At 45.2% G+C, this 12,666-nt stretch overlaps 1 protein-coding gene across 1 annotated transcript in view; it reads left to right on the forward strand.

The window, feature by feature from the left end:
* Positions 1–5,295: 5,295 nt before the first annotated feature.
* The window catches only part of HCN1 (hyperpolarization activated cyclic nucleotide gated potassium channel 1), a 189,337-nt gene continuing 181,966 nt past the window's right edge, over positions 5,296–12,666 (forward strand). Inside the window, exon 1 of the mRNA XM_083703466.1 lies at positions 5,296–5,889. Within this exon, the coding sequence (XP_083559592.1) occupies positions 5,486–5,889 (404 nt within the window). The 5' untranslated portion in view covers positions 5,296–5,485. The remainder of the gene's footprint in view (positions 5,890–12,666) is intronic.

Here is a 12,666-nt window from a genome sequence, read left to right on the forward strand (position 1 = left end):
CGACATAATAATAATATAACTTTAATCTTCCCTCCTTTTCTGTTACATTTTGCATTTTTTTTAAGCTATATCACTAATGCCATATTATTTCCAAATCCAACATTATTTTAACATTCATAAACTTTGCAGTGTTTCTGCAAATAATCTTTAAACTTCTTCCAATCCTCTTCCACTGATTCTTCTCCCAGGTCTCGGATTCTGCCAGTCATTTCTGCCAACTCCATATAGTCTATCACTTGCATCTGCCATTCTTCCAAGGTGGGCAAATCTTGTGTCTTCCAATGCTCTGTGATGAGTATTCTTGCTGCTGTTGTTGGGGGCATCAGTTCATTCTAAGGGACCCAAACTGTCTTGCTTTATTATTTATTAAACCTATCTCATTAATCAACACACTAGATCTGGAAATCTTTCTACTCAAGGGCAGGTGTACATTGTGAAGTAAAGCAGTCTATAAATAAATAGACCAGTAACAAGCCTTTGTGAAGTGCACTGCTCTTAGTATCCTGCAACCCCTTTCTTTCCATTTTAGAGATAAGGAGTGATGGGCAGATCCTCAGTTACAGCCAGATAACATGGCCAGACTTGTAGTAAGTAGGCTAAGATTATGATATGGACCTTCAGCCTTAGCCAGTGGACCACTTTGGCTTAGAAATGCAGCTCATCCCTGTACCTTAAGCCATTCTTTGCACTAAGTAATGACACTGAGGTGGTTCAGATGAAGGAAAATCCTCCACACAGAGCAGCACCACTGGGCACAGTGGTATGGACAAAGTACACTGGGTCAGTGCATCTGGCTGTTAACCAGAAGATTGGCGGTTCAAGCCCCACCAGGGATGCCTGTGAGCAAGGTTCCTACATTGCAGCAGGTTGGACTAGATGATGCTTGGTGTGCCAAGTCTACAGTTCTATGGCTTTGTAGTGTCTGCTTGCAGAAAAGGGATAGACATGTTTTCTTTCTTTCTTTCTTTCTTTCTTTCTTTCTTTCTTTCTTTGCATCTGGATATGACAGGCCAGATGCTATTTCCTCCACATAGTTATGCCCTCAGAGATGTTCTGGATGGTGGACCTTCTAATAATAATAATAATAATAATAATAATAATAATAATAAAAATTTATTTATATCCCGCCCTCCCCAGCCGAAGCTGGGCTCAGGGCGGCTAACAACAATAAAATAATACAACATTCTAAGTACTGTCAGCTCCCAGACAGTGGGGCTGCTATCTCCAAAGTGCAAATTTACTCTACGGTCATCTCTGCCGCACCAATGAGTTCCTGTAGTCCAGTACCTAAAGTCTGCTGCTACTTCCCACTGCCATAAACTATTATCACATCAATAAAACACAAACCTCGGTGATTTCTCCTGTGACTGAGCCAGGCAGCTTAGCTGCCTTAACTTACTCTACTCTTAGAATTATTATAAATTTCACTCATCCATACTTCAACTCTTCTGCAAGCATTTCACTGGAAATTGGAAGGTGCAGTCAAAGTGAATCTCCTGCTGGGACTACTCCAGTTAACATGAACAGGATGGCTGATAATAAAGTTTACCTGGCTTTCCAGGATATATAGGGAATGTAGGAGAAATCCAGGCTGGCTTGGAAAGAATTTGGAGACTTATAATTCAATACCTATGTTGGATCCTTAATATGACATGTTGCTGTCTGGATTTTAATAACCTGTGTGGTTTTATTGTTCTTACTGGGCTGAATATGGATAGCTACTAGTGTCAGCGCTGATTCTCGTTGACTATTTTCTTATTTTATTTATTTATTTCATAAAAGTTACACAGCGCTTGATTGTAAAAATAAAGAAGGATTTACAGCCGTACTATAAAACACAAAGAAGTTAAAATGCTAAAACAGATTAGCATTCTAAGCATCAGGATAGGCTTGTCCAAAAAGGAATGTTTTAGCAGGCTCCAAAAAAGGTTAGAATGAAGGTCCCTCCTTCATCTTGATTGGCAAGGAGTTCCGAAGCGTAGGTGCAGCCACATTAAGTGACCAAGTCCTTACAAATGTGGAACAGGTATTATGTGGCACCTGTAGTTGTGACAATTCCACCAATTGAAGCAGTCAAGTGGGCACATGTGGGGTAAGATGATCTTGGAAGTAAACTGATTTAAAGTTGTTAAGGACCTCTGAACGGTTAAGTCCAGTCAAAGACTTTCAGGCTGAGGGAGCCGGCATTTGTCCACAGACAGCTTTCTGGGTCATGTGGCCAGCATGACTAAACCGCTTCTGGCACAACGGAACACTGTGACGGAAGCCAGAGCACATGGAAACGCCGTTTACCTTCCCGCCAGAGCAGTACCTATTTATCTATTTGCACTGGTGTGCTTTCGAACTGCTAGGTTGGCAGGAACTGGGACAGAGCAACGGGAGCTCACTTCACCACAGGGATTTGAACTGCTGGCCTTCTGATCAGCAAGCCCAAGAGGCTCAGTGGTTTCAACCACATCTCCACCCATGTCCCACCAGGGGCTTTATATACTTATAATAAGACATTGAACTCAGTCCAGTAGCAAATCAGCAGCCAGTACAGATCTCTTAGTGCAGGTGTTATATGCTGACAACGAGGCCTTGCTCTTGTCGGCAGTTGTGCTGCAGCATTCTGCACTAACAGCAGCTTCCGGATTAATGACCGGTTGCGTGGATCTCCCTTGCTCTACCATTCCACTGAATCAAAGTGCATGTTCCCTACCTATGTTTCTGCACTGGCATAATGATCAGCTGCCTTTCTCCAGCTGTTCTTCCTCATGGTGCAAAGGAAGTGATAAGTACCATTCAGTGGCTCAAGTTCAGACTGGGGTGTCCAAGCAGGGATCTTGATAGGAAGCTTTATGTGCACCTGAAAGGCTGCCAGATGATGTGAAAATCAAACGCTGTGAAGCAAAGACATCATGAAGAGGCATCAACAGTCACACTGACTGTGCATTGTTCTTCCTAGACACACAAAAGGAACAGAAGGTCAACCACTCCAAATCCTGTAGTGAGACAGGATTTTTAAAAAATATATCCACAGACATCTAAAAAACAGACTTCCATGATTGTTTGCCAAAACTAGAGCCCCAAAGCAAGCCAAGAGTAGGTGGCTTTTTATTAATACTGTAGAGCTAAAAACTCCTGGAGCATCTAGGTGTGGACAGGCTTGGATGAGTAATTGGTCTGATGAAGTATCCCTCATTTTTCTTTCCTTCTTATGCCAGAGGCACAAAGAATTAGGTTAGCAAAACTGGCCCATTCATTTCAAGCAAGCAAAACATGGCACAAACCACAGGATCTCTTCATCCAGCAGGTATTAATGTCTGGGTAAGAGGCTCACCCTAGCTGCCTGCCTTTTCTGCTTGACTTGGATTAAAGAAACAGAGGCAGCATTTTGTCAAACATCTGGCAGCTGACAAAACATAGCTGATGGGCTGTGTTTACCTTGGTGGGTCACAAGTTTGCAAACTGTTCTACTGTCAAACAGACCCTACTATTAGGATCCTTCTCCTAATGCTCAGCTGGATTCCACTTGCTTGCAATTTCTACCATTCTGCCTTCAGAGAAACAGAGTAGAAGTCTTCTTCATCTTTTGGGTGACACCTCTCCAGATATCAAATTTGCAGATGACACCAAACTGGGAGGGGTGGCTAACACCCCAGAGGACAGGATCACACTTCAAAACGACCTTGACAGATTAGAGAACTGGGCCAAAACAAACAAGATGAATTTTAACAGGGAGAAATGTAAAGTATTGCACTTGGGCAAAAAAAATGAGAGGCACAAATACAAGATGGGTGACACCTGGCTTGAGAGCAGTACATGTGAAAGGGATCTAGGAGTCTTGGTTGACCACAAACTTGACATGAGCCAACAGTGTGACGTGGCAGCTAAAAAAGCCAATGCAATTCTGGGCTGCATCAACAGGAGTATAGCATCTAGATCAAGGGAAGTAATAGTGCCACTGTATTCTGCTCTGGTCAGACCTCACCTGGAGTACTGTGTCCAGTTCTGGGCACCACAGTTCAAGAAGGACACTGACAAACTGGAACGTGTCCAGAGGAGGGCAACCAAAATGGTCAAAGGCCTGGAAACGATGCCTTATGAGGAACGGCTAAGGGAGCTGGGCATGTTTAGCCTGGAGAAGAGGAGGTTAAGGGGTGATATGATAGCCATGTTCAAATATATAAAAGGATGTCACATAGAGGAGGGAGAAAGGTTGTTTTCTGCTGCTCCAGAGAAGCGGACACGGAGCAATGGATCCAAACTACAAGAAAGAAGATTCCACCTAAACATTAGGAAGAACTTCCTGACAGTAAGAGCTGTTCGACAGTGGAATTTGCTGCCAAGGAGTGTGGTGGAGTCTCTTTCTTTGGAGGTCTTTAAGCAGAGGCTTGACAACCATATGTCAGGAGTGCTCTGATGGTGTTTCCTGCTTGGCAGGGGGTTGGACTCGATGGCCCTTGTGGTCTCTTCCAACTCTATGATTCTATGATTCTATCTGTGATGGCTCATTCACACAAGAGGCCACTGTGAGATGCTGCAGTGATGGCTGGTTGAATGTGTCTCATGTACTGGGAAGATATGGGCAACTGCAGCTTCTCTATGTATGTATTGTACATGAAACAGCAGAACAGATTGGGAGTGCAGGGATGTGCTAAAATAGACCGGAGGTCTAACTCAGTATAAAGATCCGGCTTTTTGCGATAGGGGACAGGAACGCTTGCTTCGAACTGGCTGTGTGTGCGCAACGCTTGATGCGACCTCATCTAACCTCATCCCAAGCAGGGGAGTGCTCATCAGCGCGCCAACGTCGTCTAACGTCCCTCGCTGCGGACAAACCGGGGGAGTGAAATGCTCAATGAACAGCTCGTTCCGGGGGGAGGGCGCCCGGTTGCTACAAACGGCACCGGGCGGACGCCCCGTCTGCAAGGCGAAACCCCCAGCTGGGTTGCCTCTCCACGCCTGCACAACCTCGGAAGCCGTCCTTCGTGCTAAAGGCACCGGGACCGAGGAGCGATCGTGGAAGGCAAATCTGTGCAAGCGAAGCCAGCTTGGGAGCCCCGGTGCCTTTCTTTGGGTAGCGGCGATGTGAGGAGGAAACGCTGGCTCAGGCCAGCTGCCTGACGGCGCGTTCCATCCTCCCTCCCTCCTTCCCTCCTCCCGGGCTCGTCCGGGTCGCTCAATGTCAAGCGAAGGGAAGCGGGCCCAGGCGCGCCGCTGCGGTCGGCAGAGGGCGCTCGAAGGGAGCCTGCCGCCCGCCCGCCCGCCCGCCCGCCCGCTGCCTCTGGCTCGGCCCTCCTCCCCTCTCCCGTCGGTACCCCTTGCCACGCGAGGCGCGCCAGAAGGGGCTGAGGAGCCGCTGAAGGGCGGGCAGCAGTCGCAGCAGCCGCCGCCGCCGCTGCAAGACGGAGCCGGCTCGCCTGGCCGGCGCTGCCTCCCTCGCTCGCTCTCCCGCGCCACCTCCCTTCCTCCGCCTCCCGGCCGCTCGCTGGGCAGAGGCATGGAGGGCAGCAAGCCCGGCTCGTCGCCCGGCAGCCGCGACGACGGCAGCCCCAGCGCCAACGCCTGCTTCCAGGGCAAGGCGGCGGCGGACAAGGCGATGGGCAGCCCGGGAGCCGGCGGCGGCGGCGGCAGCCTCAAGGACCATGGCAACTCGGTGTGCTTCAAAGTGGACGGCGGAAGCGGCGGCGGCGGCGGCGGAGAGGAGCCGGCGGTGGGCTTCGACGATGCCGACGCCGCCGGGCGCCAATACGGCTTCATGCAGCGTCAGTTCACCTCCATGCTGCAGCCCGGGGTCAACAAATTCTCCCTCCGCATGTTCGGCAGCCAGAAGGCGGTGGAGAAGGAGCAGGAAAGGGTTAAAACTGCAGGCTTCTGGATCATCCACCCCTACAGCGATTTCAGGTGAGGGGCGAGAGGGGTCGTCTGGGGTTAGTTTCTGGGGTGGGTCGGGGAATCGATTTTTCTGTTGGTCACGGTGCGCGCGCGCGCAAAAACCGGGGCATGTGTCAGCTCTGCCTCCCCAAAGATCTGCTTGTGCAGTTTGGGCATTTTGAGTGTCTGTGATGCTCTGGTGCCCAATTTTGATCCTAGTCCCTGACGTGGGTAGCCGAAGTTGAACTCTCTGGAAGAAATAAATATTCCTATCTCCTCCTCTCTCTGTCTCCACTCAACCCACCTCAACAGAAGCTCAGAGTTCTGAAGAATGGCAATTTTCCTGAGCTTGATCCCCTCCAACCTATTTCCTCTGCTCACCCCCTTTGCAAAGTCTTCGTTGGCGTTCAGAGAAAGAACATGCCAAGTGCTGGAATAGGGAGCCTCGAAGAGGCTCTGCCCACAGAGCTTTGAAAGTGCTCACACATATGCATAGAAGCCCAGGTTGGCTTCTTGTTTCATTGGTAGCATTGCTCAGAAGTAAGTTCCACTCCGCTCAGGTGTGCTGTGTGCAAGATTGTAACCTTAGACTTTCCCCAAGTTCTTGGAACCTCAGGGTCCCACAACCCTCCGTTTTTGGAAGGACAGTGAGCCAGTGGCCTTCCAGAAGTTGTTGGGCGACTATCGGCCATCCTGGGTGCGGCTGATTGGTGCTGGAGTCCAACAATGGCTAGAGGACTGGAGGTTCCTCACTCCTAGACTAGACTTTCTTTCCATCGGCTGTACTGAACACAATGAAATAACTCACCCCCAACTTGTTTCCACCAAACTCTCATCTAGATAGAAGAAACACAAATGCTACTTAATGCCCAACTTCCAGTCTTGCCCAGGTGACATGTCACTGACCTTCAGAGATGGAGGTTAGATTATTTTCCATTTGCACTTAAAGACAACTCTCACATCCCTTTTCCAGGTGGAAGATATAAGTGAGCCCTCCCCTCCCAGGATGCTGCAAGTTTCATGGGTCACTTTTTGGCATTCCAGTAAAATGGAGCTTTGCACAGGGAAAAAAATATATAACTTTGGCAAGCCAAGCATGTGAAATGTGGCTTGATTCTCTCCCCCTGGTCCCTAATTTAGGGAGTATAATTTTTTTCATCTGCAAAGGAAAAGCTAATCGTTTTGGCTATCTTGGAAGAACTGCATGGAAACTGGGGCATGATAAACTAAAATTGAGGAATACCGTTTTCACTCAAACCCAGAAACTGCAAACATCTAAAATACATACCTTCCTATTTTAAATATCCAAAGTCATGGTGACTTATTCCCTATCAAGCTGTCCCAGGAGAATAAACACCCTTTGCTTCATTTAAAAAATCCTTGTATGGTGCTGGCTACGGGAACAGTGCAACTGACCTTGACTAATGTCCTGTGCAGATGTTCTTCTCTATACATCGTTGGGGCAGGGGAGAAGATTGTAATCTTGCCAACTGGCTCTGCCTCCTTGGCACATCCAACGTGTTGCATTTATTGTCTCTGAATGGTGTATGCATGATTTTTTCCGAATGGGGCCTACATGTTTAAGTCTCTATGTGGCTATTCTGTCCATTGTGTGGACTAAAGTTGTGTCAAGGGGGCAGGGTCATCTGGCACAATCTCCATCTACCCCTTCTATATTCAGGGAATAATACATTCACAAGGCTTTAGATTCTTTTATTAAAACTTTGGTTCCTTCATGCCTCGGTCTGTCAGTGCTGTATGTCAGAAAAAGACAAGAATATGAGCAAATCAGAAAGACAGAAGACAGAGAGAAATAGGACGCTCTCTCTCTCTCTCTCTCTCTCTCTCTGTGTGTGTGTGTGTGTGTGTGTGTTGCCCTTAAAATGAAAGCTTTTATGTCTTGAGTCATGGTATATCCATGGGAAGTTTAAAAACACAAACATGTAAGATTCAGCCTCTTAGTTAAATTTTGCACTGCTTGTTATTGTCGCTCAGTCTGATATGCATGTGAAAGCTTTTTTTGTCTGACAACTGCACATTTTTAGCTCTCTTCCCAGATTCTTTTGGAAAGGCTGTGCTATTAGCTTGATAAAAAAGCAGGAACCTGAAAAAAAAAGGATTACATGGATTGAGGGCAACTGGGATTTTGCTTAATGATTTTTGGCCAGAGTGGGGTTTGTCCTTATTAATTTACCTGGTGCTTGAAAGTCATCCAGAACGCGATATCTCCTTAAGCTATACTATTATGTGCTGGAGGGACGCATGTGGGGAGAAATAACATTAACTAGTAGAATTTATGCACCATGCTTAACTGGGAGCTATCCAGGGTATTGAATAATAATGCATCTGGAAATCCCAGCTTTAACCTTGGAATCTGTGTCCTTGTCATTTCCAGAGTATACATCATGTCTGCTCCCATATATCCTGTAGCAGATGTAGTTTTCCCTTCTCATGTGTGTAAAAGAGGATGTCATAAGGGAGAAAGCAGTGTTAAGTTTCATTGACCTTCTGAGACATACCATTCATAGTTGGCTTGGAACAGTCTTCATATTCATGAGATCTGTCAGGTAGATGAAAAAGAATCAGTTGTGCCTTGCGTGAGATAGATTGCAGGAAGCGTAGAATGAGATGGGCATGAAGGCCATTTAAATCTGAAAAAGGATAGCTACACACAATATAATAGAAAAAACGCATCTCCGAAGATTGTTGTATCGCTTTATTCAAATGTGTATAGTTTTACACAAGATGCTAATACAATTAACCTTTGCATATTGTTTACTAATTGCAAGGTGTCATATGTTTAGGTCATGAATTTCCATGCAAACATTGTGTATACTCAGAGCACCATGGCATCTTAACATACTAAAGGATTGATTGCTTTGCAATCCTTTCATGTAAAATGTATTTGTAATAAATATTGAGTTGCTTACGGATGCTGTGAAAAATGCTCCTCTATAGGACCAAGCATCTCGTGGTAAATATATATATATATATATATATATATATATATATATGAATTTGTGGAGGTGATGTGATAAAGTGGTGTCTAGTAAACAGTCCTTGAGCTTTACCAGTTGGTGGTAATTCAGTGCCTGTCTCTACTAATCTATGATAGTGCTGGCATTTTAATATATACTAGTCAGTTCAGCTGTCCTTACATATTATTGTTATTATCATCATCATCATCCCAGGATGCTTCACAACAGAAAAATACACAATGAGAATACAAAGCACATAATAAAAGAAAAAGAAAAACAAGCAAATTTGAGGGGAAAGCTTATTTATGGCCTGTGCTTTGCAGAAACAATAGATACATAGTGTATTGGCATGTTTAAGAAATTAGGGAAATCAGTACGTCCTGGTGATTGTGGACAGAGACAAATGGCCACCAAGTACTATTCCAATGAGCTGCCTTACCTCTGGGAGCCTCACTGAAAAAATGGAAGTGAGCAATTATGTGAAGAGATTCTTAGGGTTGAACTACGGTTTTAATTCTGGTACACTATTTTTTAAGTGTGTGTGTGTGTAGTGTTGTCGGTTGTGAATGCTATGTATGTGTATGCTAAAATGATCAGCATTTACTGTCATGAAAATGGAATCAGTACCCTGTCATTTCCCTGATCAAGCCAGCACATCTGTGCGATGGTTGTTGCTGCTGAATTTCTCCCCTTCGCTTCCCTTCCCATCCTTATAAGGTTCCAAAGTGAGCTCCAACAGCATAAAAATACAAGATTAAATTAAATTTGAACAATTTACAGTCAGTTGAATAGGGTGGGTCAGGTGTCAAAGGTCAAGGTATAGACTTTATGTCACCACACGTATATCTTGATGGTGGCACCATGTATTTTGCATGTGCACAAAAAGGAACTAGAGTATGAAATAGTTCTGCCCTTGCAATTATTTGGGATCTGCTCTGGGCTGGCGACAATGAACTATTCAAGAAAATGAATGAATGGCAACACACAGTGAAACAAGAAGTTTGGCATTGTTCTTAACCTGCTTAACACTTCAGAACTGACCACTGTCAGGAACCTGGGTCCATCTTGCACACCCAACACTATGGAGCATTTTTGAGAACCATTTTTGTATTTGTGAATGAACCTTTTGGTATGTAGTTCTGTTGGCAGTTCTTGTGTCTCATATGGGCACGAAGCAACTGTGTTTGGATGGATAGTCTTATTCTTCATACTAGCAAAGTTACCTTCATGCATAATCGCCAGATTAAATTTTTACACTTACTATAGAATGTAAATCAACCTGGATGCTATGTTTATGAACTAAATGAATTTTGATAGAAATGAAATGAGTTGTGCTGATGATACATACTGTGCTGAATAAAATCAGTTACAGATAGGTAGCCATGTTGGTCTGCCATAGTCAAAACAAAAAAAATTCCTTGGTCTTTAAGGTGCTACTGGAAGGAATTTTTTTTGTTCTGAATAAAATCAGTTCCAGATCAATCTACTTCCCCTGTCTGTCCTCTTCCAGCTTTCCTGCCAACCTGGTTTTGATCCACCTGAAGCTCCATCTTGCTGGGATGTCATTGCCCGCGCTAGAAGGTTGAAGGGACCTGTGTATGGGTTTAATAGGGATTCTTAGGAAATGCATAGCGTTGAGTCTGAGAGATGAATGGTGAGAGAGCAAGGTTGTATCTGGATGAGGACAACAATATGTCTGTCTGTGAAGGGTGGAAATTTCCATGGGTTTCTTGAAGTGGCCTACTTGTGCATTTAAAACTGGGAATGTGGCTACCTAAGAAAGACGTTCCTACACCTAATAGGCACTGGTATTATTCATGCACATGAGAAAGGATATATTGCAAAGAATAGAATGTGATCTTCGCATATCTTTGGACATTTACTGGGCTTGCAGAAAGGAGGATGTGTGGCTAATTCATGATTCCTCTTTCCATGTTTCCAGGCAAGGGTGTGAAGTGGTAACACACATATCTTCCCTAAGCTAAATGTGTACATGGACTTGCACAGATCCTCATGGGAGAGATGCATGACTTGTGTCCTCAGATGTTACCTGGGAGGAGACGATATAGCACAGACTTTTTGTTGCCTTCCATAGCCACAGACTTCCATCATATCATTTGGTTTCATTATACAGTGTTAGAAACTCAGATATATGAACTAGGCATCAAATAGCTCCCTAAACCAGGATTACAGTTGCCAAAAGAGAATGTCTAGTTGCCATTATGGGGTAAGACAGCTCAAAATCCATATTTTTCAGTACTTGGTTATTTGGTTATTGAATTTCGTTCTGATTGTACAGATAAAATGTCATAGGTAGAATTCTACACAATGTGTTGTTAGTGTGTGAAAACAGTCAAGATCCAATGATCCCCAGGCACGCACCTCCAGATGGTGGAGACTACAGATGCCATAATGATGTTTGGGCATCTTCACTGTTCCCCCCCTGAAATTTGATGAATACTGATTCATAAAACCTTGCAACTCATTTTGCTGTTAATACAGATTTCTTCTATAATGGGGTATTTCTCCTGGACGCGCCGTTATTAACTCTTGAATGAAACCATCCATTCCATCTTGTTCTGGTCCTCTTAATTGGTGGGCGCAACCCAACAAATTGCACCTACAGGAGCAAATCTATGTGCCACATATCTCAGTGAAACATAACTGTATAAGAAGCACTGAGTCCCATTGAAACCAAGACAATTTAAGAAAGACCTGGAGTGTGCCATGCATTTATTCCCTCTCAGATGCAAATCTTGCAACACTTCATTGGTCAGCCTGAACCACTGTTAATGTTAAACACCTTCATCAGTGTTAATCCATGGCCAATGCTTTCCAGAGCTGACTTCTTAATCAGGTTGGGGAAGCAACTGTTTTGCATGCAGAAGATTCCAGATAGGGCTGGGAATGTCCCTCCCTTTTAAAAAAATAAAATTCTGGAGAGCTGTTGCAGTGAGAGTCGAGTATACCTAGCTAGATGTAGAAGGCAGCTTCCTATGTTCCACTGCTCTCCCCAGAGCCTGAAACAGCTGAGTACTCCCTCCATCTGAGGCCTGAGCAGCAGAGGCTTGCGTTGAGCTGGTGACCAGGCATGCAAGCCTTCTTCATTTGTTTCCATCAGCATCCCCTGTTGCATGTGTTAGAAGTGATCCTGCTCCTGAAGCAGATGGTTAAGCGAGGGGCTGGTGGAAAGCTCATGCTACTTCATTTACCAGCTCAATCCAAGCCTCAACTCATCATCTTAGGGCTGAGCATCCTGACCACAGAGCAAGCAAACTGGTATTTAATTCGTCTGCTGCTGGCTATCGCTCTCTGTGCTGGCAAATAGGATGAGGAAGAAGAAGAAGAAGGAGCCATGAGTAGGATGAGGATGTGGAAGAAACATAGAAAATAGGACCTATATGCGAGGGTTCCTTTTTGTGGGAGACAGTAGGAGGTGCGCCTGTGCAGTGCGGGGTGTTTAGCTTCATGTGTGACAATTCACAGGGGGCTGTTTGCAGGAGAGGGAGGCAGTGTTGTGAGAATGGAGTAGAGGAACACATGTTCCTTCTGTAGCCCCTACCCCACCCCACCCCATTTCCAGCAAGTTTCCACTTGCTAAATTATTAGCAATTGGGGGGAGAGGGGAACCACAAAATAGTAAGAGAAAACCAAAATAATTTACATAGCACAAAGTGACCATATACAGTGGTACCTCAGGTTACATATGCTTCAGGTTACATACGCTTCAGGTTACAGACTCCGCTAACCCAGAAATAGTACCTCGGGTTAAGAGCTTGGCTTCAGGATGAGAACAGAAATTGTGCTCCGGCAGCGCGGCAGCAGCAGG

The sequence above is a fragment of the Podarcis gaigeae genome (assembly GCF_964106915.1).
Source record: "Podarcis gaigeae genome assembly, chromosome: 11".
NCBI classification, from domain to species: Eukaryota; Metazoa; Chordata; class Lepidosauria; order Squamata; family Lacertidae; genus Podarcis; species Podarcis gaigeae.